Below are 27028 nucleotides of genomic sequence, written 5' to 3'. Positions count from 1 at the left end.
AGTAGCTTGATGCTGAACAACAACAGCTGCTTTACCAAAAACCAGAAGGCGTTAAAGTTGTTTGCGATGTGACATGTAGGATTACTAACCTGTGTAAGGTGTAAAAGTTGTGTGTGTGTGTTTGCGTGCCGTCCTCCGCTCGTTCATGGGGTTTCTGTATGATTCACTGCAGTCTTTTTAAAGGTAAGTCATCGTAAACGAGCTGTTTACTACTTGTGGCTGACAAAAGTGAAGTTTTGGTCGATCTGTGCTAGCCTGCTTTAACCTTAACCTTCGCTAGCTAGCTGATGTTGCACCGTCTCATCACAGTCCAACATGTAATAATTCATAACCTTCACAGTCCACATGTGTAGCGTTGCATCTGTTCGTCGCCGCTCACACTTCGCCATTTGCAAGTTTGCTGCTTAAAAAAAAAAACCCTCTGTGTCCCATGGAGCATATGTCAATGTAAAGCAAGCGAAGCTATTTCTCCAAGTTGTCGAAAGAGAAAGCTGCAGACTGAACGTGTTCCGCTTTTCTCGTTTAGCCTGAAAACGACCTGCACACAAACGACTGTGTAACAAATACAACACTACTGTTACATGTCTCTCTTTTCTTACTGAGTGACTACATTGCATACTTTGTCTAAATGAAAGTCATGTGTCATTGTGTCATTTGCTTGCACACTTTCTTATCACTGAACTAACGCAAACTTGTCTTTCTGTTGAGTCGAACATTTCTTTTTATTTTATTTTTTTCAAGTTTGCAGATTTTAAGCCCCACATGCACCAATTTGCAGTGATGCACAAAGTATACAGCTTCAATAATTGAGTTAAAGTTGAGATACTCCTGGTCAAATAGCCTATCACTCCCAATACAAGTGAAAGTTAAAGTACCCAAACTACTTTAACAAAAGACATCTCAAAATAATTTGTATTTTCACAATGTGTGAGTGTAGTCAAGAGTCCACGCATTCTGCTATGTTGTGTTTTTTTGAGAAAATCATTATTTACATTTTTTAAATTCACATTCAGGTTTCCAGTTTTGCAGCTCCACGATAAAAGGAACCATAATAGTTAAAACCAAAAATACCTGATGAGCAGGGGAAAAAAACAGGCGGCCTTTTTCTCACACAGTGAGAAAACAATCTAATTTCAAACATGGGCTGAAGATATCGTCCTTCTCTGCTTTAGCCATCATAACCGGCACCACTAAATGAACTGCCTGATCTGAGTGATGTTTGCTCTATGTCTGTTCTATGTCTGTTCTATGTCTGTTCTATGTCTGCTCTATGTCTGCTCTATGTCTGTTCTATGTCTGCTCTATGTCTGTTCTATTGCTGTTCTATGTCTGTTCTATGTCTGCTCTCTGCCTGTTCTATTGCTGTTCTATGCATGTTCTATGTCTGTTCTATGCCTGTTCTGTCTGTTCTGTCTGTTCTATGCCTGTTCTGTCTGTTCTATGCCTGTTCTGCCTGTTCGATGTCTGTTCTATGTCTGTTTTATGTCTGTTCTGTCTGTTCTATGTCCTTTCTATGCCTGTTCTATGCATGTTCTATGCCTGTTCTATGTCCTTTCTATGCCTGTTCTATGTCTGTTCTATGTCTGTTCTATGTCCTTTCTATGCCTGTTCTATGCCTGTTCTATGTCTGTTCTATGTCTGTTCTATGTCCTTTCTATGTCTGTTCTATGCCTGTTCTATGCCTGTTCTATGCCTGTTCTATGTCTGTTCTATGTCTGTTCTATGTATGTTCTATGTATGTATACCTGCTCTACGTTTGCTCTATACCTGACATTTTGAGAAAAGCCCAGCTTTAACCCCCTCACTCTCTGCAATGACCGACCTATTTGTAAACTGTCCTTCCTTTCTAATTGGAGAGAGTTCTTTGCACTTGCCGTAACTGAATGCCTGTTTGAGTTAAACAGACATTCTTGAGAACCATCCTTCTGAATTCGGAGACTTGCACAGTATTCTGATGGCCATAATTTAAGTAGGAAGTGACGTACTCCTGACAGCTAATGAAAGGGGAAGCTCCATTTTAGTGCAATAAGTGTCGATTTTAAAGTTTAGCCTCTGTAGATCACTCTTATCAAGAACCTTGTGTCGGTCTCAAAGGGTTTACCTTATTATGCACCTATTCTTCAAATAGAACTTTTTTTTGTTGTTGAAACTCCCTGCTTCCTATATCAAGGGCTAATTTAAAGTCCATTACTGTTTTTGATTGTCCAGTTTTATGTCCATTTACAATCACAGACGTCTGCTGCTGATATCAGCTGCTGGACCTCTGAACATTTTTCGGAACATACTATTGCTGAAACAGAAATTATTGTGGTTGCCATTGCCGCATCCAACTCTTCAAACCAAGCATGGCTGATGTAAACACAGATTGCTCCTCTCGTTTCGTGTTCCGTCCGCCCAGAGCACGGAACAATATCTTGATCGAGGTTCCTGTGATGGAGCGAGGTCTCTCTCATTTTGGCCCAGCCATCTCTGATTTCCTGTTGCTGCTTGTTCAGTCCAAGTCCCATTTCATTCATTTCATTTTCCTGTGACTGAACATCAGCTGGGGGAGGACTAGTGGAACAGCCAGCTCAAAGTTGTTGGTTTAGCTAGTTTCAGCTCTTTCTGTAGCACAGCCACCACTAATTGTATTTTCTGTTAAGAATGCTTGAAAGGTCAGCGAGGCCACTTCAGGGCAACACAGTATTTAACAGCACAGTAGCTTTCAGTAGCTGTGCGGTGTTTGACGTTACATCTAGTGTTTCTATGGCAACGATAAACTGTTGTGTCGGTCATGGCCGCTCTCTAAACATTCTAAAAAGATTCTACATTTTGTACATTTAACTCTGGCTTTTCATGTCTACGAAACTGGTTCACATCTTACGAGGGTAGATCACCATGGTAACTTACGCTGAACACCTCACCAGGTTTTTTTTTAAGGTTGGGACTGGGCGATGACATTCATAACGCTCGACTGACTGGTGTAATGAACCTGCTTCATCATGTTCGCTGCTTGTCTGTGTATTCTTTTATGATCATTTTGTTGATACTTTGAAAATGTCCAATTACATGTAGCATTAATTTAAAGACTGTTGCCATCTTTCTGCTGCCACAGGAGCACCATGGCAATGTGGATCCAGGCCCAGCAGCTGCAGGGTGAGGCGCTGCACCAGATGCAGGCGTTGTACGGCCAGCACTTCCCCATCGAGGTGCGACACTACCTGAGCCAGTGGATTGAGAGCCAGCTCTGGTATGCAATAGAACCTCGCTCTTCATTAGAACTCTGAAGTCTCAATGTCGGTGTCTACCAGGCAGCCCAAGCATGAAAACAATGTCAAACTGAGGAAGGAAATGCTTAAATGGCCTTTCTTACAATAGCTAAATCATAAAATAGCCAACAAGTTTCAACCATACAGGTCTTCATCAGGGCTTGCAAACATTTGTGGTTTGGCCTCACCTATAATAACTACAGCCAATCGTTGGCAGTCAAAGGAATAAGAGACAGGTGAAATTGTTTGATCATGTGGTGTCAGACACATTCGAAAAACCAGTTTCCACGTTGTAAAAATGCTCATGAACACCTGCTCAAGTCCGAACAACTTGAATCAACTCGGGAAAGAAGTAGGTTCCCGACTTGCCAAGGTGAAGTCATATGCGTCATGACATGGGGGGCAAAATATGTTTTGTTAATGTTAAGATACTTTTGATAAACTCGCGTATTGCACATCAACTCTTTACTCAAACATGACTTGTAACAGAGACATTCACACGTCTTCTTCTTCCACACTGTTTGTTGTTGTTGTTTTAACATTCAAACTTTCCGAACTAAAATTACGTGAACACACTGAAGTCGGAAGAACGACTTCCCAACTCGGAAACAGGGACCATCTGAGGAGCACCTGAATGCAGCAAAAGTCTACAACAAGGCTTACCAATCGACTATTGTGGTTTGGCCACACCTCTGTCAACTACAGCCAAAAGCAGTCAAACCAGAGGAATTTGAAGTTTAAGCAAGTTGAAAACTAATCAGCACCAAATGAACGTGGACATTAATACACATGTCAACAATACAATAAATACCTAAAAAACACAAAGATACAATTGCCTTTATAGGTCTGTGAGAAAGAGGAAATCAGCAACAGAAGGCCTGACAAAATCCAAATCGTCATTCAAACCAGGATATCCATAAAGCATCCGTTTGATGGATTTAAAAAGCTTCTTTTTGATTCTGTTTCCAGATTCTATCACTCTGTCAGTTACCTTATATCTTCTGAACTCTGGATCTACACTTAACCTATAACCATGTCATCCTGTATTTTGTAGTTGCGACTATTATCTCTATCGCAGTCCACCTCTGTGGCTGTGAGGCCACGTGGGAGGAGGGCATCGAAATTCTAACCATGTTTATGCTGTGCGGCACCATTATGTCGAGTGCCAGCCTTACAAGAGCCAAGAACAGGGTTTCCAACAGGGTTTAGCAAGCCTTGTTGAGCAATAACTGAGACACTCTAGGGGTAAACAAGAACATGACCCCCCTTCCCCCCTCCAGTAGAGAATTTAGTACACTATAAAGATGAATGATGCACCAGTCTGGAGCACATTGGGATACAAACTATGATATAAAGTCTTCTACGAAAAGGTTGAAGACTTCCATCTTTCTTCTCTTTCTTTGGTTAATGTGACTGATTCTCATTGGTCGTCGTTGACATATAGGTGTGGCCACACCACAAATGTTTGTTTGTCAGCCCTGATGAAGACCTCTGTGGTCGATACATGCTGCCTTTTTAGATGATTGAGCCATTATAGCAAAGAATTTTCTTTGGAGTGCCTGGTTTCCCTCCCTTTTTGTGAACAAACTTTTTTTTAATGGATCCAACAGCTGAAGAGAGACAAATTGGCGGGAGGAGAGAGTGGGGGGATGACAGTCTAGCAAAGGTCCAAGTCTGAGGGTTAAAACTGCCAAAACATGAGCTGCGTTTCTTGTGCATCCTTGTCATACTGCTGATGAAAACAGTCAACAAACATATATTGGGAGAGGGAAACAGATGCAAGTGGGGCAATCCACTGATCATGAGTGGACCTCATGAATGGACTGATTCCACTCCGTCGTTTGGTTGGATTGGTGTCAGCAGCACTATTGAGAGATATTTAAATATATACGTTCATAATGAGGGATTAGACTTGCAGGGCCAACACACACAGCCGAGGATTTTCATGGGAAACCCTTTTATAAGAAATCCTACCTTAATGAGTCAATTAAAAAAAACTCAATCAACAGCTAGACGTTTGAGCGAAAGTGAGTTTTACATTTTCTTTGCATTGGTTGATAATCTAGATTTGTGTTAATGCCATTTACAGGGATTCAGTGGAGTTGGACAACCCGGCAGAGGAGGCCAAAGCCAAGCGTCTGCTGGACAACCTGGTGACCGAGCTGCAGAAGAAAGCCACGCTTCAGGGGGGAGAGGACGGCTTCCTGCTCAAGATCAAACTGGGTCACTATGCTAACCAGCTCAAGGTACCAGCCAACTAATACTTACCTTTCCTTTGATATAAAGGTGTTTCTCTCTTACACTCACTCGTGTATTCTGTCCAATGGTTGACTACTGATGACTTTATATTGTATTGTGTTACAATTGAATAACACAAATGCGTAACAGATCTCCATTGTAATGTTTAAAGGAGATCTATTATACTCACTTTCACCAATAATCATGTCAGTATGGGACACCTATTGAGTTGCCTTGTGAGATGTGTAGCTCAAAAAACCTCCTTATTTATCTGATAATAGCGACAGTAACTTCCCTCATTTCAGCCTCTGCCTGAAACGGTTCATTTTTAGTTGCTGTCTCTTTAAGGCCCCCCTCCCCACGTGCTCAGTTTGCAGTCGCAGGGAAATTTCAAGCGGCAACATCTGGTGTTGAAAAATGAAGCCAATGCGGAAGTGCAAAATCCTGCAGTTCTTTGAGGGTCCGCTTGAGGCTGGCTTCATGAGCCCCGGAAGTCACATACACACCACAGCCAAAAAAGCCTGTTGTTTCAGTAGAAACAACATGTTTACAGCCTGCTTCAAAAAACATTTTTTTTTTAATAATGCATCCGTTTTGATGAACGATACGTGTTATCCATAGTTAGGCTGTGAAAACATCCAATTACCTCTGTGTTGATGTAAAAGCATATTACAGTAGGTCATTATAGCAGGAGCTTTTCTGCTTCCTGAGGTCAGGGGCAGACTGTCCTAAAGTTTCTAGAAATTTGAGTGCATGTGTGCAAAACAGCTTTAAAAAAAGTCAATATGAGCAGAGCCATTGCAGTTAGTTGAACAGAAAGAGCTCTGACATTGGCATAATTGTTAATATGGTATTGGATTTAACTTTTTCCCTTTATGAATGATTGGGTGGTGTCCCTGTGAGTGCATACTCTAATCTAACCTACTTTTGGGGAAGTATTCCTGACCGAAGACTAGTCAATAAAAAGCTGATTTTTTTTTGTGTCAGTGGTTAATGTGAGAGTTATGCAAGAGGTAAAGGGTATGTCTACAGGAAATGACTGTAATTCTGCTTAATGTGCCAAAAAGTGACCTCTTTCATTTTTGTCTGTGTGAAATCTCTGCAGAGCACCTATGATCGATGTCCTTTGGAGCTGGTGAGATGCATAAAGCACATCCTGCACTCGGAGCAGAGGCTGGTTCAGGAAGCTACGAATGTAAGTTATAAAGGAGTGTTTCTCTGTCTCAAAGCAAAACAATTCAAGTTGAATAAAATGAAACGTCCGGCACACAGCAGGGCGCCATGTTCACTGTCATGTAGCAGAACACAGGACGAGATAACATGCTGTTGAAGCACTGCATTATAGGATAGTAAATTAACGATATCAGTGGACATTCAATTAATCTATCCATCCATTATCTTTACCGCTTTTCCCGTTCTGGGTCGTGGAGGCGCTGAAACTGATCCCAGCTGTCATTGGGCGAGAGGCGGGGTTGCACCCTGGTCAATCACAGAGCTGACGTATAGAGACAGAGAATAGAAAGAGAATGGCGTTTATATACAGTGACTGCATAAAGTGTCTGCACGTGACCACTACGATCTCCGTGCACGTAATTAAACGGCTGCATTATGTTTTCCGTTCGACAGTATGTTGTTCTCCGCTCTTCTGTGGATGTTGTCATTCCATTGGTTTACACATAGCATTGATATAAAGGCAAATATTCTCATTATAACATCGTGTAGCGGACTCTGTTTCTTCGGCCGCTACTTCCGCGTTGTTTATTTACGTCACGTCTTACCTCGGGAAATCCCCCGAGCCCCCTCCCCTCTGACAAGGAAAGTCTGCCGCTGTGAGGAGCATATGTGAACGGCTAGGTCGGGAGAATCTCTGGAGAAGTCCTCCTGTAAATATATAGATATTATCCGGAGTGCATATGTGAAAACGGCTTAACACCCATCCAAAAACGCCAGTTTTTACAGCAAAAGTAAACATGTTTACAGCCTGGTTCAAAAACCAAATACGTCTGATTCGCTCATGCCTCGATCAGGTGGTTAACTTGTTGATTATTCATCTTTTTTTAAGGATAAGCGTTATTCACAATAAGGTTTGTCAAGAGGCTTATAAAACCCAACTCAGCTCCAGCTCTCATCCTGACGTTGGATTGACTTAAAGTTAGCATTTCAAGCAAGGAAGTATGTAGTAATAGTTGGGTGATGTCACTCAGGCTTCATCTATTCATATTTACAATGGGTTTGTTTTTGTCCCCCCCGGTAGTTTGATGTGTTTGATTCAAATGAAGCCGAGAGGAAACGGTGTGATTCATCACGTCAAAGAAGTTTTGCATAGGGTTCTTTAGAAAACAGTTTCTGATGGTGAGGACATTAGATCCCTGCAGAGTTCAATCACTTCAATTTCTCAGTTTTATTGTTGTCTGTCTTATTTAGTTTAGATGTGTGTGTGCATACTCGTTTAATTTGAATACAGGATTGAAATCTACATCAAAGGAAGAGCTAAGTAACAAAGCTGGTAGTAATTATCTCACAACAATACATAATGTGTCACTGTTATACATAGAAAGAAAAAAAAAACAAAGAAGCATAAAAGCAACATCTGGATCCTTTTGCATGTTTTGTGTGCAGGCCAGCTGTGGGAGTGGTGGGCAGGCCATGGACAGCCTGTCACAGCGCCACCAGCAGATCAACCAGACCTTTGAGGAGCTCCGTCTGGCCACACAGGAAACTGAGAATGAAATGAGGAAACTGCAGCACAGCCAGGAGTACTTCATCATCCAGTACCAGGAGAGCCTGCGCATCCAGGGTGAGGACGAAGACACACACACACACACACACACACACACACACACACACACACACACACACACACACACACACACACACACACACACACACACACACACACACGCAGTTCTTTGATAGTACCCTGATGCATACAAAGATTTTTTTCTCAGCCACATGACACTATTTGCTAGTCCATTTTGTGCCTCCTACTGACACAGAGTTCAACCAATCATAGGGAGGGATTCACATTGAAGTGGGAGGGACGACTGGGGGGGAAAAAAAACAAAAAAAACTGAAGAGTTACTCCTTGAAATGAAGTTGATCTCAGTAATATGGAACTGGTTTGGGTTTGCCCAAACTGACAAGGCACATACACCTTTATTTGTGAAGTTTGCACAGTAAATGTTGGCATATCGGATGGCAACATTAAAAACCTTTTGAACCACCTTAACAGACAGAATCCTCTACAGTATACAGAAATTTAAACGGCAAGGAGATCAGCCACACCTCAGTCAACAGAGGAAAATCATACACACTTATAATAATTAATATGCAGAATTCTGCCGCTTGTCTTCTCACACACTCTCGAAACCCGTTACCACCTCTGGCTCCCCACCCCCCAGCTTATCCACTTCAAACTGTTAATTATCACCTATAAAGCCCTCCATAACCTGGCTCCCCGTTGCCTGTCTCAGCCACCCGGCACACTCCCATCTGCACTTTTGGGGCGCACTCACATGAGGCCCATTTGCCCTGTACCATGCTCAAGCATAGTTACAAATATTCAGAGAACCTCTTCACTGTCAGACACTAGGCAGAGGTGGAGAGTGACAAAAATCCTCCATTCACCAAAGTCCAGCCAAAGAGAGAAGAATCTTCTCAAATGGGACAAATAAACATCAACAAGATGGAATACTAAAAGAAATGGCATTTATTCATTCCTGAACTTTGCACATCGTGTGACATCCAGGCTCAATGACACTTTCTGTGGCTCTAAACTTCTCATAAGATCTGTGTTATATTAACAGCTGCACTATTCTAAACTGTGATGAACTCCTCTTGGGTCACATCTCTCGTCCGCCTCCATGTGCTCTCTCCATGTTCAGGATATTGAAAAATAAAAAGCACTCTCTCACCTCATCAATACGGGCCGTGATTTGACCTTACATACCCCTTGATAATGCCTCAGCTACATTTGCATTTGAATGGGATGAAATGAGAAATATTGAGCAGTTAATCAGAAACAACAGGGACGCTCCCAAATCGTCCGTCACTCAACATCATTCTGGCCGAGAGGGGTGTACCACGAAGCGAGCTCAACATACCGAGGCATCTCTTGGAGTGAGCTCCAGTAAAATCTGATAAGAGACATCAGGTACGACGAAGCTGTTCATGAACATGTTAGTTCAGGCTTTCTGCTTCAGGCTGTGTGCGTGCTCACATAAGAGGGGCCATTAAGTGCGCCATTTGGTTCTTCCTCCGCCACATAAATCAGCAATCACCGACTGTCTGCTTCTGTCAAACTGAAATAATGAGAGTTATTACTGTGAAACAGCTCACTGCTGCACGGAAGGAGAGGGACACTGCAGAAAAGTTATTATTAATAGTTTGGTTTTCATTGTTAGATAAACCGTCTGAGCTATTTGTTTATTTCTATTACAAACACACACAGTACTACTCTTAAACTTGAACAACGATACATATGATTTAGGCAGTTGCTCAGTGGTTGTTATCTCTCAACTGGACGGTCGGGGTTCGATCCCCAGCTCCTGCAGTCACATGTCCAGGTTTCTTCGGGCAAGACACTTAACCTGAAGTTGCTCCTGCTGCTTCATCAGCCGCGCATACATGTGTATGAATGGGATTAGTTACTTCTGATGGTCACTTTACATAGAAGCCTCTGCCATCAGTGTGTGAATGTGTAGGTGTGACATGCGGTGTAAAAGCTCTTGGAGTTGTCAGAAGACTAGAAAAGAGCTATACAAGCTCAAGTGCATGTTCCATTAATACGGTCAGCTAGCCTCTTACACAGAAGTAACGTAATTTATTAAATATGTGATAATACATAGAATTATCTGGGTATTCCTTGTAAAAGCAGCCACGTTAAACTGACAATCCCACCTGCTATTGGGCGGGAGGTAAGGGCAAACAGTCCAGGGAGCCCCTGTCCGACAGGGTTTATAGGAACCTCCTTGCTGTGAGGCAACAGCGGTAACCATGGTGATCTAGTCAGGTTCAAACAGAGCCAGCTTGGTGACACAGAAACTCTGACTTTAGGCTTTATCGCCCAGGTTTACCCTCTTATCCCGTTTTGTCAAGTGGTCAGGGAGATGCATTGGTAATTGTCAAGAATTGTTTTTGCAATGTGTAAATGTGCTATCCACTTGTTATCTTATTACCCAGGATGGATGTTGATGCCAGGCGTAAACAGGGCCTGAGTGTGTGTCTTGTTTACAGGGCGTGCTTCTCATGCATCCACAAAGCTGTAAAGCAATGTAAAAAGTCCCACACTTGGACACCAGTATCACACAGCTTCGGCGTAATGACGTCAGAGCTGAGTTTCAGCACTGCTTGCAGAAATCACATTCTAAAGAAGTCCTGTCTCTCTTTCTCTCTCTTTCTCTCTCTCTTTCTCTTTCTCTCTCTCTCTCTCTCTCCTGCGTCCTGTGCTAACAGCCCAGCTGAGCAGCCTTTCCTCTCTGCCTCCTGCTGAGCGCACCCAGCGGGAGACCACCCTGCAGAGCAAGAGGGCCACTGTGGAGGCCTGGCTCACCAGAGAGGCCAGCACACTACAGAAATACAGGCTTGTATGAAGACATGACACACACACACACACACACACACACACACACACACACACACACACACACACACACACACACACACACACACACACACACAATCACACAATCACACAATCACACAAGACGAGGCCAAAATCAAAAGCTTTTATCACTGCTAACTGTAGGTTTTATGATGATGACAAATGTAGAATAATGTATCATGATATGATCGTTTGCTATATCACCACGTGTTACTCAAGTCTCGCATTTGAAAATGTTTCTGAGGGTTGGGCTGTTGGTGTGTTTGCAGGATCTGTCAGAACAACACCAGAAGACTCTGGCCTTGCTGAGGAAGCAGCAGACTCTGATCCTCGATGAGGAGCTCATCCAATGGAAGAGGAGGCAGCAGCTGGCTGGGAACGGGGGTCCTCATGAGGGGGCGCTGGATGTCCTCCAGTCCTGGTATTTATGATATTTGAATTATTTTAGCCTGCATGATACTTTTTTTTTTTTTTGCAAACTCGCTAATTTATGATTTTGTCTGTGATAGAACTTTATTCATCTGTAGATGTCCTCAACACAGTCTCACTTTGTCCTCTATCCACCCCCTCTCTCTCTCTCCACCAGGTGCGAGAAGCTGGCTGACCTGATTTGGCAGAACCGACAGCAGATCCGACGCTGTGAACATCTAACCCAGCAGCTTCCTCTGCCGGGCCCCATGGAAGAACTGCTGAGCAAACTCAACGCTGACATCACTGATATCATCTCCGCCTTGGTCACTAGGTAAGAAGCATGGTTTTTTCTGTACTTGTTCACATTTCTGTGCTGATTGTGAAACACTTATCGGAGACTCAGTGTGCAGTGTACTTGCACGTCTAAACCACAGAATAATACCAGTATCCCATTGCACAATAACTGAATAAAGTGAGGCTTCAGTTTCACTCTTCTCTGCATGTTCACTCTGCATGTGACATAACCTGGTCCAGCTTAGATTCAACCTCAACAGGCAGCAACACAAACAGACACAAGGCTTCATTTGAAATTCTTTTTTTTTTTTTTTAATTTGTATTTGTCAGGGTGCATTGACAATGAGAGGGATTAAATCCACTTTGCCTTTACTAGTTTTTGGATTTGAGTGCTTTTCGTGTAATGCTCACAGTCACTAAATCAGCTCAAACTTACACGCTTTACCAACATGGCTGCCAAAATAGTTGCTCTCTCCACACCAAACCGCACAGCATTGAACAGTTTAGCCATCACACGTGTTGCGACCACAATAGAACAGGACATAACAACACCCACTAAGTCAGCACCTCCCGCTTCTGCTATCTGGGCGAGGGTGCAGAAAAGCCTGATCCCTGAAGCCATTACTGGCCTTAACAGTAGGAATCAGGTTCAGGTTCGGGTGACTTTATTTGTACCCTTAGGTAGATTAGTTTGCAGCCAGCAAGATCGACATCCATCATGACACACCGATTACAAAACAGATGTAAAAAGGAACAACACATTAGCCGTGTGTTTTTTGTGTGTTTAATGTGTAGGGCCCGACTGATGTGAAATATTTGGTGCCGATACCTGATATCAATAATTTTGGGGAGAAAAAAAATCCAATACTGATTACTGGCCGATATCTTTCTTAGATCTATGTTGGATCTGCAGAGAGAGATAGATAGATATAGATTTACACATTTATTTATCCCTCAACTGCAGTTATCAAACACTTGGGGAAAAGATTTATAATGAAGACAAGATGGTCACTCAACAAGAAAATAACTATTTGCATGTTCGTGCATCACCGCATGAAGGAGGGTGATAGTGCTTGTTGTAATCCATACAGCACACATTCTGCTGGTTAAAGAGAACTGCAAGTTTAATACAATGACACTCAAATGAAATGTAGTAATATCACCGCATATCTGTGATCAAATTATCTGATACCGATAGTCACTGATATTATCAGTTCGCCGATAAATCGGTCGGGCTTTAGTATTGTGTGCATGTATACTGTTGTTTTTCTCTGTGCTGTCACTATTTGTTGATTTCTGTCAAATCTGTACAGTGCTGTGAAGAAGAATTTCCCATATGGGACAATAAAGTCGAATCTACATCATCAAACACCGAGCTTGTGGTTAACCATCAATTTCCACTCAGATCCTCTTGTGAGATAAAACTCAGATCCTCTTGAGATAAAATACTTGACCGGCCATCGTGTTGCCGTCTTCTCTTCTCTTTTCAGTACCTTCATCATTGAAAAGCAGCCGCCTCAAGTGTTAAAGACCCAGACCAAGTTCGCAGCCACAGTGCGCCTTCTGGTGGGCGGGAAGCTCAACGTCCACATGAACCCACCTCAGGTTAAGGCTGTGATCGTCAGCGAGCAGCAGGCCAAAGCTCTGCTGAAGAATGAGAGCACACACAGGTGAGGAATGCAGGCAGACTCATAATCAGCCATTTTTTTTGCACTCGTCATTAGTAATCAGGAATTTGAGCCTCTGCTTTGATATTAAAATAACAATAAGTTCTGTAAAATCTGCTGTATCTATCAGACGCACTTTTGATTGTATCCTACATACTGGTGTTACCTACCAGTGTAAAACACTGAGTGCAGCCCTCACCATCACACACTGCACACGACATGAAGAAATTGAAGCAAAAATTAACTCCCATTCATTGTGTATTGCAAGCTGTGCTGAGACACATAGCAACGCTGGCAAGGCTAGCATCACAACTTTATACCATCTGTTCTCTGTCATTATGATGCATTTAATGCAAACGGTGGTATTCAGTTCAGTGAAGACAGTTTGTAGAGCGCTGGTTTAAATGAAAGACTAAAAGTCAACAAGTGGCCAGCAAGATATGAGGGAAGTGGTTCTCTACACAACTTTCACAATAGTCCACAATAGAGCTCAACTACTGTACTGTAGCCTGTAGGAGAGCAAACTACACAAAGGGCATGTTACTAAAAGCACCACAGCTGCACAGAAACTGCAGGTTATGGACTTTGCTGAACACAATAGAAATCGTCAGTTTCGTCGGCATATTCAAGTAGTTATTAATCATCATCGTATCTGTTTTTGTCCCTCATAGTGAAAGCAGTGGAGAGATCCTCAACAACAACTGTGTGATGGAGTATCACCAGGCCACAGGCACCCTCAGCGCTCACTTCAGAAACATGGTAAGATCTGAAGGATTTCTTTTTTATCTTTCAGGAGCTGAGAATGACACATTACTGATCATCAAGTGTTAACCACCACTATGGCCTGCTCTTGTTTGTGTGATAAGAGCTCAGCAGTTCAGTAAGCATAACAACATGACATCCTGTTTGAGCTCTCCCAGGCAGTATGGGCAGCAGAGAATTAGAGTATTTTCCTCTATTCCACTTACTGTCCTCAGCATGTACTGCCTTCTGCCAATTCACACAAGAGGAGGTGTTACTACTGTCCAAAGCAGCCACACTGACAGAACAGCTTGCAGATGTGTCCAGACTTTTTAAACCGGGGTGCCCACCTGGGGTACTGACTTAAGCAGTCAGTACCGTCATGGCATGACGTTTGTGGGCACACGCACGCAAATAAATTCAACTTTTGTTTTACCTTTCTCCCCAGCCCACTCATGATATATTAATAAAACAATTTGGCAACATATAATTCTTTTTAGCTTGATTCTTTATGGACTGAAAAACAGAAATGTATGTCAAAAGTCATAATTGAGTATTTAGTACTTAGAAAATTGCATGCAAACTCTAACTTGTAAAAATAAATTTATTGGCAATTAAATCCATTGGAAGTTGGACTGTGTCCGAGGTTTTTCTTGGGAATTTTAATCAAAAGAGCAAAGTAATTATTAACAACTGAACTTATTAAGATAAGCCTGTTGAAAACAGACAAAATATTGGATTCTTATTTAAGTCCTGCCTCTGCTTAGACAAATAGCCAATGATAGATTTGGATTCTGGGGTGGCTGATCAGATTTCAAGGGGGCCCATGCCACCCCTCTGGACACACCCCTGGATGTGTCTTCAGGAGTTTTTTGTTTATGATTTATAAAGTGTACCCACGCATTGGCTGATATCAATTATCTACATATCATATTCGAGGCTCTACATTACGAAAGCGTGATGATTGTAGTAGACAGCTTGAGCCGCACCACAGTGACAAATCTCATGAAAAGAGGAAGGTATATGACAGCTTAGGAAACCCCCGCCTTCCCTTTTTTACAACCCTCTCTTACACCACCACACACATCCATCATTTCACAATCTGTATAGTCAGGTTTTTAAGACATATTTGAAATCATGAATGTATCCAGCAGCGGGGTGGTGATTTTGATTCTAGATTTGAAATACATTGAATTTTTATATCATCAAAATGAATAGGAGGCTTAGCAATTCTGTCAGTAAAGCCGTTTTCACATATGCATTCCTGAAAATATCTAGATAACTTCAGGAGGACTGCTCCGGATATTCTCCTGACCTGTCTGTTCACATTATGCTCCTCACAGCGGCAGACCATTTCTGTCAGACAGGAGGGGGGGTCGGGGCCCTATACGAATATTTGCCTTTATATCAATGCTATGTGTAGTTAAATGGAATCACACTATCAACAAAAGAGCGGAGAACAACGTACTGAAGAACAGAAAACATAATGCAGCGGTTTAATAACTTGCACTGAGGTCGTAGTGGTCGTGTGCAGACACTCTATGCACCATTCAGCAGTCTCAGTATTTAAAAGTCACTCGCCCTCCTATTGGCTCGAGGTGAATTCTCTGGAGAATATCCCGCTGCGTTCTCACATCAGCTCACTCGGACTTGCTGCGGAAAAAATAGTAGGGGTCCGGCAGGAGAAACTCCGAGTGAAGTCTGAGTGAAAAATGTGTCTGTTTGCGTTCACACATGCAGCTCCTCCTGGAGTTTTTCAGGAGTTTTCTGCCAGTGTGAAATCACTATAATTGTTTTTTTTATATATATATACATATGCATCCTATAAGGGTCAGTATGAAAATATTTGCTAATGCAACTTGTTTGTGATGATTAAATGCAGCTGTGAACTGATTACACAAAGCCCTTCATCACAAATATGAAACAGATTCCTGAGTGGTTTTTTTTTCTAACAGCAGCCACAGTCATGGCAGCTACACACATACTGGTCACATGATTTGTCTACAGCATATTCCAACACTCAGCTGCACTGTACAGAAATAAAACATGGGCAGTGTGTCCTGTCTCTGCTCACATGTCGTGTCCTTAAGTCTTTGTTGTGTTTCTTTTTTTTTTCTGCAGTCACTGAAGCGGATCAAGCGTTCAGACCGCCGCGGTGCAGAGTCGGTGACGGAGGAGAAGTTCACAGTTCTGTTTGAGTCGCAGTTCAGCGTCGGGGGAAACGAGCTGGTCTTCCACGTCAAAGTAATCACATCAGATATTAAATCTGTGATTTTCACGCTTCTGGTAATGGTTTACTTGAATGACTTCTGTTCTTGTGCTGCTGTGTGTATCCTGCAGACTTTATCTCTACCTGTGGTGGTCATCGTTCACGGCAGTCAGGACAACAATGCTACAGCTACAGTCCTGTGGGACAACGCCTTCGCTGAGCCGGTGGGTTGACTTTGATGCACCAAGGGGACTTTTTTTTTTGTCTGTCTGCATTCACCACACCATGGTGCTGGAAGAGAACCTGCTCTGAAGCAAGAGCTAAAAATGTTCCTCTAAACGGGGTTCTACTAAACTAAAATAGATCATAGTTCCTGCGTTGCGGAATCACTAAAAAAGGGGGCGGGTTCCAGCAGTTCCTAGAACTATAAAAACAATTCTACCATCCAAAAAGACCTTTAGATGTAAATTTGGAAATAAATCAATTAGAAAGTAGTTGGCAAATCCCAAAGGCTTGGTTTTAATGAAGGCTTGATTGCCTGATGAAACACAGCTGCCTGTGGTTATAAGAGAGTTTGAGCTCTCTCCAAGCAGCTATTGTCCCACTGGATTGTGGGCGTGTTTAGAGAGGCATATCAGGCAGCTGGTCGTCCTGTGCACTTTTGGAGTGCGGTGCCATTCCACGAGAGGTGTTTCTCTGTCTCTAGTGGGTAGACAAATCCAATGTTTTATACCTCTAAAGGCCCTGACAGACAGGAGATCAACGGCCGCCGGTACTAGTTGGACTGTCGCTGAGCAGTTGTCGCCCTAGTTTTTGCGGTGTATCCGGCTCCGTTTCTTCCTGTCTGCTCTTTTTTGGCCGATTCGAATCGGCGAGGTTGGTGAAAGGATCTCTCTGATTGGCTGTTTGGAGGTTTCATTTATCTCCAGCTCTCCTCACAGGTTCAGGAAAGCCCCTTGAGCATGCCACTGTAGTATCCATGTTTTCACCCATTAGTGTGGTTTCTCCTTATTTGTCTCCTCCGCCTCTTCTTTTCTTTTTCCACTAAAAGACCAAGGGCTGACAACGCCAGCGCCATTTTCAACTTTTATCAGACATTATTCTCGATTAGTAGACTACCAATAATACAAGTGATGACCGACAGCGGTGTGAAAATGGTCTTCTTGTATCATAACAACGGACTAGCTGCCTGCTGACATGGAGAGTTATTTCCTCTCACACATGCGCAGAACGTACGTAGTGGTTGGCTGTCGGCTGTAGTCTTTGTGGTGTGTTCTAGTGCAACTCTTTGGCCAAGACAAGAGGCGACGCCACAGGAGTCCTTCGTCACCACTAGTTCTTTACTGTCTGCTTGGTGTGTGTCAGGGCCTTAAAGCAGTGCAGTGCTGATTAATACCTGACGCAACATCCTCAGTGCAAGCCTTTTATTTCTGTTCAACACCACAATAAACTTCTGTGTTAGTTTGCATGAATCTTTGTTATACCTTTAAGACTTTATGTTTCAGCTCATTTCGTCATTACACCTAGTATGAAAACAATCCAAGAAAACTAATCTCTGCGTCCTGCTTATATTCAGGAGAGGATACCAGAACCAGACGGTCTTTAACAGGATTGAAATTGTTGTGGGATTATTGAAAGTGTTGCTAATTAATAATCCCTCAATCAACCATTGATTGATCAAATAATCTTTGCAGTGGTCATTAGAAAAGGAAAAATTGTTGTTTTTATGGGATTCGTTTAAAATGTGAAACGACAAAGATAACAACAGATGAGTGATTGCTGAATGTCTGCTGCCTGGCTGTGTTTTCATTTGTTATACTGAACATATTTTTTTATGCTTATTACGGCTCAAAGGACTGTTTTTATGTTTTGATACGATCTTCAAATGTTGCATCTCACCATATCTGGCATTAATCAAACAATTAGAGGCCTAATAATGAATAGATGATCTGGTTTTGAAATGCATAGCGTTGCTTTTTATCTCATGTTTTCTACACGTCTCCTCTTCACAGGGCAGGGTGCCGTTCATCGTGCCAGACAAGGTGCTGTGGCCGCAGCTGTGCGAGGCCCTCGACATGAAGTACAAGGCCGAGATGCACAGCGGGCGTGGCCTGTCGGAGGATAACCTGGTGTTCCTGGCACAGAAGGCTTTCACAAGCAGCGGCAACAACCCTGAGGAATACCGCAACATGCCTATATCCTGGGCCCAGTTTAACCGGGTGAGGCCTGCTGTCTCACGCTCAGAAACACACACACACACACACACGCACACACATACACAGATCAATAAATAAGAAAACTGCCTGTGTGCATGTGCACATACTGAACATATTAAACGTGTTGATATTTTACAGGAGAGCTTACCTGGACGCAACTTCACCTTCTGGCAGTGGTTTGATGGCGTCGTGGAGCTCATGAAGAAACATCTCAAGCCTCATTGGAATGATGGGTAATGACTTGTTTTTCCACTGGAACTCATTTAATTATGTCAATTTAGACAACAGCAAACACTTGATGCAGGAAGGTGAAGCTGCAGCTATTGAAAATAAAAGTGAAGAGAAAATATTCAGTCGTCAGTGGCTGGTTCAGATGAGTTTCATTTCATCGTGCGGTGGAGAAAGAAGGTCACAGGGAAGTGTAAAAAGCTCTCTGACTTTTGTAAACTCTCGTCAAGATCTTAGGGGAAACTCTGCAACCTTGATGAGCACCTAACAGATAAGACAGAAAAGGAAACGGTCTGATTCACATCTTCCGCTCTGAAAATAAAGGGTCTAGATAACTCAAACATAAAGTAGAAGAATTGTTTCTAGGGCGCTGTGGGTTTCTTTGTGACAACATGAAGTCCTGTGTTTTTTTTCAGCTTTGAAGAGTGGGTTCATGTATTGCATATAACAAAAAAGCACAAGTTAAAAACTCCTGATGTTAGCATGATATTAAAGAGCAGTGTTGTAGTACTCAAGTCTAGGACTCAAACCTGAGTTCTTATTTTAAGGACCGGAGACTTGACTGTGACTCGAGCACCGATGACTCGGACTTAAGGGCCTTTCCGATAGGACGCGGTGGGCGATTCATGCCGCTGTCAAACCCATTCATTGTCGTTGTGTTGAGCGTATCTGCGCAAGGTTTCGCTTGCCGTTTAAAAAAAAATGGGCGCAGCGCTCTGTGACGTCACCCCCCGCACGTCCAATAGGAGGGGAGATCCGATCAAAACAAAAGATGTCCCACTCTCCTGAGATCTGGTTTACAGACCTACCTATCTGAGAGAAATCTCTAGATTGAAAAGAAACGTCCGACAGTTTGGGCGTACCAGGTGTGTTTAAAACAGCAGCAGAAATGTGTGTCGTGCTTGTGAAGCGTTCGTTACAGAGCTGCAGCTCCTGGGCGAGCCTAAAGTCCTGTCGAGCCCGGAGGATTTCATGAACACCCCCTTCTCCTCCTGTGCTGCTCGTCTCCTCCTCCTCAGCAGAAGAAAGGTCAAGGCTTTCTACTGAATAGTGGACGGATACAAACATACTGTGCATCCAAAAAGTAGTTATTTTCCTGACTATTGTTTCGGTCACCTAGCAACATGCTCCATTGCTTTTTGCTTGTGTGTGCGCTCCCCTATAGACTATAGGGGTTAAAGACTGTGTTATTGTTTGTGTAGGGCCCTGATGATTTATTGAGCTTGGAGTGGGGGGTCGACATCTATCAGTTCCTGTAAACAGCTTCTCTAATCATTTATAGATAGTTGAAGGAGACATTCATACATCAATAAAACAGGATAAAAAAAAACAGCTGATGGCTTGCAACTGCTTCACTTAATTGTAATGAAATGATAATTTGGCTTTAAGTTTGAATGTTATCACAACCTCTAATACGGAGGACTGACGGAAAGATAAAGCTCAGCTAAGAAGCATTTTCCATCATCAAATCAACTAAACTGAAGCCCATCTTAGATTTGTTAGACTGCACTATGGAGTTTTGGTAGAGAAATGTAAAAGTTGGAGAAGTGTACAGTTTCTGTGGTATGTTCATAACTCTACACAAACTGTCCTCAGAGGAACATTTGTTCCCTGGAGCACTGTTTGAAGATAAAATGCTACGTGAGAAGTTATAAGGGGGAGGTCCTCAACAGCGAGACTGAAACTCTCCTGGTCGCTTTTCCGCTCCAAACAGTGTTCCAATGACCCTTTTTTCCTTTGAGTAAAGTTTGTGTATTTAGTTCAGAAAATATAGCATAGAATTGTTTCACTTCTCCCACTTTAAAATTTCACCACCAAAACTCCACAGTGCACCTTTAAGGACTTGGACTCATCTTGGACTAGGACTCAAACAATGGGGACTCAACTTGGATTTACTCTGATTCATCTTTGGTGACTCAATTCAGATTTGAGCAGTCGGGACTCAAGACTCAACTCAAGTTTTGGTGACTCAGCCATGGCACTGTGACAAAGAAGATGCACTGACTGACGATGGTGTTTGTGTGCAGGGCCATCTTGGGTTTCGTTAACAAGCAGCAGGCACAGGACATGCTGCTGTCCAAACCCAACGGCACCTTCCTGCTGCGGTTCAGCGACTCAGAAATCGGAGGCATCACCATCGCCTGGGTGGCTGAGAACCCCAACAAACCAGGTATCAAACTGCAGACAGTGCTCTTAAGGAGAGCGATTCTGAAAGCTGAATCAGTTCAGCTCTTTGTTTTATAAGTGTGATTCTCTGAACGAGTGTATCAGTACGGTGAATGTAACTGTTGGTTCTTCCTGTCTCTTGGAAAGGTGAGAGGCTGGTCTGGAATCTGTTGCCTTATACAACCAAGGACTTCTCCATTCGCTCCCTGGCAGACCGCATCAGCGACCTGAACCACCTTCTGTTTCTGTACCCCGACCGGCCCAAGGACGAGGTCTTCGCCAAGTACTACACCCCTCCACTCTGTACGTGTTTGTATTCAAGGCTTTACTGCCTCGTCTAAAAATCAGATGTTTCTCCTCAGAGATGGTTTCTTAACTCTGTATTTACACTACTCTGTGAAGTCATTGCAGGCGTCTGAATCCATTGCAAAGGTAAGACTATCATTAAAATAACTCTGAGGTGTATTCTTTTAATGCTGCTCGTCTTTCTTGCAGCTAAAGCAGTGGATGGATACGTAAAACCACAGATCAAACAAGTTGTGCCAGAGTAAGTTGTTCTTTTGTGTTTTTTTTAAGCTGCTAAAGAAAACTTAAATCATTTCAGATGCACAGAGCTGGAAAAAAAAGAAGGCGCTAAAGTTAAATTTGTTCAGAAAACCAGAAAAAGGGCAGTGAAACTAAAAAAAAAAAGGGAAATAATTCACTAATGTAGTAGGCAGATGTCTTATTCTGCACTGTCTAGTATATAATTCAACCTTTAGTCATTTTTAAATATCTGGGTCTGTCACACTGTTTGATTATTTTGATGTAATAACAGGACTCTGGGATGAATTCACTATAATGACACAGCAGCAGCCACACTGATGATTCAAGGCTCACATGCTGTCATCATGTCACTGTGTTCAATCGTACATTTAAAGAGAAACTTACAAATCATTAACAACAATGGATGGTGAATTTGGCCATACAACACCTCAGTTACAGCCATACACTGTATAAAATATGGACGTAGTCGCAGTGACATCACCCATTAGTTTCTAAAAGCAGCGTTTTGAAGCCTTATGATGGTGGGCGCCATATTGGAAATGATATCTCACACTAACTTTCTATCAATCTAGAAATGGGCGAAGAGGTGGAGCTGAGGCAGGCATTAAGCTTCCTGGCTAACTGCAACAACGTGTCCATGTTTCAGTCAAATCAGCCACACCTATAATTAAATACATTTATGAATAACTCTTAGGCTTGATCAAATCAGAGCAGATAAGTAGTGGACACTCGAGGAACAGCAATGTTTTCCTTTTTCTTCCACATTGTCTTCCCCACATCAAAACAGCATTTTAGCTCCCATACAGTGCTATGTCATATCAGAACGGTTACAGTGTCAATAAGGTAAATTCTTGTGTTCGCCCACCTGCCCGATATTAGGTCAGACACGCACATAACTAAGAATAACTCGTATCCTGCTTAAAATCAAAACAGATTAAATCTTTTTTCTGAATCACCCCCATTACAGTGTGTGCCGATGAAGACAAAAACTAATCAGTCCTATTTTGTTTTTTGAACCAGGCTGTAAACATGTTAATTTCTGCTGTAAAAAAACTGTCTTTTTTTTGAATGGGTGTGTATGTGACTTTGGGTGCATCTGCAGCCAGCCTCAAGTGGACACTTGAAGAACTGCAGTTTTTTGGCACTTCCGCATCTGCTTCAGTTTTCAACACTGGAAGTGTGGCCGCTTGAGCGCACTACATTAGAAGAAGAAATATCTAGAATATAATCCAGATGGTAGAGGTGTCAATACAATAAAGTAATCAGAGTTGTAGAAGTGCATATACAGTGACCAGAGATGTTCTTGGTAAATACCATGTACCATGATAAACGGCCAGTGTCCAGTTTCACCAGTAAGAGTTAACTGGTAAGCTCACCTGGCATTCAATGAAGGAATTGATTGTTTTTAACATCACCAGCCATATAGACATGAGTATTCTCCATATACAAGTTATTATCAGATGTGTCCAGTCGGTAGAGCTGTAGCAGACATCATATTAACTGCTGAAGTAAAGTGAGGCTCGTGTCTCTTTGTAGATTCACAATCCAGAACCCTGAACCCAGTGGAGGAACGCCTGCATTCATGGACCAGACAGCGTCTCCCTCTGTCAGCCACCCCAACAACTTTAGTGTCTTTCCTATGTAAGTACTCTCCTTTATTTCATTTATTAACGAATCAATATGTAAGATATATACTAAATGAAATCACAAAATGACATTACTATATCATCAGACATTAAGGAGACATGCTTTGTTGAAGTGTTGGCTTCTCTGACAACGCAGCAGCCAGTATGTCGTCCGTTTAGATTCCGTTCCGGATGATCTGTTTTTGTTTTAACCAGATAAGTAGGTGATTCTAAGGCATCCCCACACGGCCATTTTGGACGCCCCTCAGGTTTCCAGGCAAACGGCAAACAAACAGGTGTTGCAGGGATGAAGCAGGCAAGCAAACTGGTTTAGACTTAACTGATTCTACTCGACCTAAAAAGCCTCAGCATTTTTCTAATAAGCTCCACGAGCAGAAATGTGGTTAGAACACAGAAAGGTTTCAAGACGGATGCAGAGCTGGCTAAACACTGAAGCTTCCGCGGCATGGAAACCTGCGTGCACATCGACTCTAGGAAGGAGGGGGCGGGGGGAGACAGCTCTCTACAATGTTAAGAATTTTGACTGCAGTACCCATTTTAAACACTAGGTGTCAGTTACATATTGCCCCTTTAACTTTAAGGTGGACTATGTAACATTATGTAACAATCTTCAGGAAGACATTTGTCACGGGGGAAGATAGACTTTAATAAAACACGATCATCTGTGCAGTAGAAAGGTGAAACACTTTTTGAAACTGATGCTACATAGCCAGCAAAACTCCAGGAAAAGGGCTTCGTCATTCCCTTCTGCCCAAAGGGCTAAAACACTTCAACACTCAGAATGCCCTAGGCTTGTTGCAAGCCAAGGCCACTCCGATGACATTCTCTACAGGATATACCAGCACTCGAGGCTGGCTCTTCTTCCTCTCTCTCCTCACTGACTGGTGTTGCTTCACCCTCTGCTGCAGCGGTCTCTTGCTTCTCTACACGCCGTATTTCCTCCGCTCTGTATTCCTGCTCAGGAAAATCCTCTGGGTGTATTGAATTCTGTAGACACAGCCCTACCATGTTATTCCTCTTGCATTTCTGTATGTACAATGACACGGCAAAAAGATTTGACTTAAGTCCTTAGTTGTAAATTCAGGGTCCTATCAACTTTTTGAAATTTTTGAATATTAAGGGGGAGCCTAAGTTGTTTTGTGCATGTCCGAGATGTTATGAATGTTGTGTGTTCTCATGATCTTTCTAACCTTCCCGCTCTGTTGTTGTCCCCCTCAGACCTGACACGATGCTGGACGCAGACGGAGACTTTGACCTGGACGACACCATGGACGTGGCACGCCACGTCGAGGAGCTGCTCCGCCGGCCGATGGCCAACCAGTGGAGCAGTCAGCAGTCCTGAACCCGAAAAAAATAAAAACCTGCTGCAAACCTTCAGGTCCGGACACAAACACACACCTGAAATCCCTACTGGACTGTCCCCACAGCAAGATGTCCCGTCATTTATCTGCGACCTTAGCATGATGCACTTCAGGAGTCTCTATTCCGCCTCAGTTTTAGCTTCCTACAGGAGCTCTGGGAGATACAGGTCTGGTTTTTTAATAGCCCTCTTCTTGCCTATGTATGTGTCCCGGAAGTGATTTTGATGTTATGTTTTATGTAAACCCTTATTCAAACGTGCCTAAAGAGCATTCAGCTGGAACTGGGAGACTTTTGTATAAAAATGCACAGAAGACACACAAGCTTTGTTTTCAATGTTTTTAAAAAAAAAAGATTTCCGTCCACACAGTTACAACGTCAGTTATTGCAGCTGAATGTCAACAACCTGAATCCCCTTGTATTACAGTGAATATTTGTCATGTGATGTTATTAGTTTCTGCTACATCCTCAAATGAGATCATGTATGTTTTACTGAACATTAGCCACTGTGAAGACAAACAGTATTTGAGTCAGCTGCTTTGAGGACATGGTTGTTATACAGACTGACTGAGAGAAAGTACAACGAGAGAGGCAACCATTAAACAACACTCTTGTCTTCCAGTCAGGCACATTGGTTTTATTATTGCTCTGTATTAAGAAAAAAAAAAGCTTAGATGTGGCTACAGAACAGGATTAAATCTGCGTTGTTATAAATAAAACAAATGCTCTGTGTGTTCTGAGTTCAAACTTCACCTGTGATTCAGTTAAACCCGGCTGCTGTGTCCAATGAGGTGTCAACATTTTTAAAACATCCACCAACCGTTTTAAAACAACGCATTTTCTTTTTTCTAAACCATTGATAGTGTTGGGAAAATTGACAGATCATCACACATATTGGTGAAACTACTGGTGGTTATGTTATGAAACTTTAGGATTTTTGGAGTTTAGACAGGGAGCAGGGGTTTTCTTCCACATTCTTTGGTTATTATAAAACAAGAAATGAACCCCTAATTGATGCTTAGGACTTCTATTTTTGTTGCTGTGGTATCCAAACCGGTATCTGGTATTGTGACAGCCATAGTGCCCCGTTAAAGAATCCACCAGAGGTCAGCAGACCTGAATTTCAACTTTTCAACCTTCCAAGAGGAATCAGCAAAGACGAGGAAGAAGACTGCTGCAGGGATGTGAACAATGCAGGTTTCAAAAGGATTAATAAAATAAATGCAAGGGTCGCAATTCTGAGTTCGCACACATTGTGGTGGTGACAAAAAGTCAATGTAAATACACTGCAGGATACCTTTAAACATGCTGCACACCTGATTCATATGAGGTTTAAATTAAACAGGCCACATCTTTCTCTTTTAAATTATGAGGTTTGACTTTGACCTCAGATGGTGTAAAAACTGTGACAGAATATTAAAACGGAACAAAACAAACATGTTTAAAAAGCACTTCATAGACTTTTTTCACTGTTCATTTGTCCAGGCACACGTTCCCTACCCACTGAAACTGGTACCCTGACCCACTTTGGGTCCTGACCCTACAGTCTATGGTCCTGACCCACTAGTTGAGAACCGCTGCTCCATAGGACCAAAAGTAAACAAGATAGTAATTTTTAATGCCTGTAACCGCTGCCACCGGGGTCAGTGTCATACAAAGTGATTAAAGGAGCAATATGTAGCTCTTGACACCTAGCGTTTGAAATTGGTACTGAAGTCCAAATTCAAAACATTGAAGTCAGCCGTCTTCCCAAGAGTGGATGTGTACGTTGGTTCCCATGTCGCAGACCTGAAGCTTCAGTGTTTAGCCAGCTTTGAATTGGTCTATTTTTCAAAAGCATATGCAGTGTTTGTGAGGCTTATTAGAAAAATGCAGAAGCTCTTTAGGTAATGTAGAATCAGTTCTCTTACACACTTCTATCGCTGCAACACCTGTTGGTTGGTCGTTTGCCTGGCAACTGGAGTGGCGTCCAATGGCCTTGTTGGGGGACCTTTCTTTAGAAAACACAACTTGCACATGATGTTCAGGACAAGATGAGCGAAGAGATAATAAATAGTGCTTTGTCCACAGGGGGCGTCGGTATTGATCCGACCTGAAAGTTCTTCACAGGAGCTTTAAGTACCATTTCATATTAAACATTCAGCAGGATAACGTTGAGTTTCCCTCATTCACCATCATTTTGACACAGCAGTCAGGTTTAAATAGGCACACAGCTGTGAGTTAAACCTCTGAGCCGGAGTCTAAATAAAAAGCTAAGCTGCTCACATGCTGAGCGGGGAGTTCAGAAAACAGTAAAGCTAAAGTCATCATGTAAGAAGAGCCAAAACCTGCTGCTGCTCCATCTCGACTCCAGCAGTCAAACCCTCGAGTGTTTTCAACTGAACCTAACTGAGTTTATTGCCTGGGATTTTAACTTTTTGTAAGAGAAAGATTTGTTCAATGTCTTTGTTCACATGT

General features: G+C 42.6%; 1 protein-coding gene across 2 annotated transcripts; it reads left to right on the top strand.

Moving 5' to 3' along the window:
- Position 1: 1 nt before the first annotated feature.
- Positions 2 to 25323, top strand: LOC109996950 (signal transducer and activator of transcription 5B-like). Of its 2 annotated transcripts, XR_010664920.1 has the most exons (20): positions 2 to 183; positions 3095 to 3229; positions 5338 to 5494; positions 6592 to 6681; positions 8106 to 8283; positions 10941 to 11071; positions 11358 to 11509; positions 11675 to 11830; positions 13284 to 13463; positions 14132 to 14219; positions 16323 to 16445; positions 16542 to 16634; positions 18423 to 18629; positions 18765 to 18859; positions 20882 to 21024; positions 21168 to 21323; positions 21516 to 21567; positions 23103 to 23207; positions 23408 to 23507; positions 24431 to 24566. XR_010664920.1 is itself a non-coding variant. In XM_020651293.3 (19 exons), exons 2-19 carry the CDS (start codon positions 3102 to 3104, stop codon positions 24552 to 24554), a joined length of 2358 nt encoding a protein of 785 aa, XP_020506949.2. In that variant the 5' UTR covers positions 3 to 183; positions 3095 to 3101; the 3' UTR covers positions 24555 to 25323. The 2 variants fall into 2 exon arrangements, 1 of the variants encoding a protein (XP_020506949.2); XM_020651293.3 differs by lacking the exon at positions 23408 to 23507 and having other exon boundaries at positions 3 to 183; positions 24431 to 25323.
- The last annotated feature ends 1705 nt before the right edge of the window (positions 25324 to 27028 follow it).

This window comes from Labrus bergylta, chromosome 21, assembly GCF_963930695.1.
Source record: "Labrus bergylta chromosome 21, fLabBer1.1, whole genome shotgun sequence".
In the NCBI taxonomy this organism is placed as follows: domain Eukaryota; kingdom Metazoa; phylum Chordata; class Actinopteri; order Labriformes; family Labridae; genus Labrus; species Labrus bergylta.
This window is presented reverse-complemented; position numbering and strand designations above follow the sequence as displayed.

Bases quoted from the DNA above. Each gene is read 5' to 3' on its own strand.
- LOC109996950 (XM_020651293.3), top strand. From the start codon at position 3,102: ATGGCAATGTGGATCCAGGCCCAGCAGCTGCAGGGTGAGGCGCTGCAC. The intron at 3,230-5,337 runs GTATGCAATAGA...TGCCATTTACAG, and splicing joins TGGATTGAGAGCCAGCTCTG to GGATTCAGTGGAGTTGGACA. The intron at 18,630-18,764 runs GTGAGGCCTGCT...GATATTTTACAG, and splicing joins CCTGGGCCCAGTTTAACCGG to GAGAGCTTACCTGGACGCAA.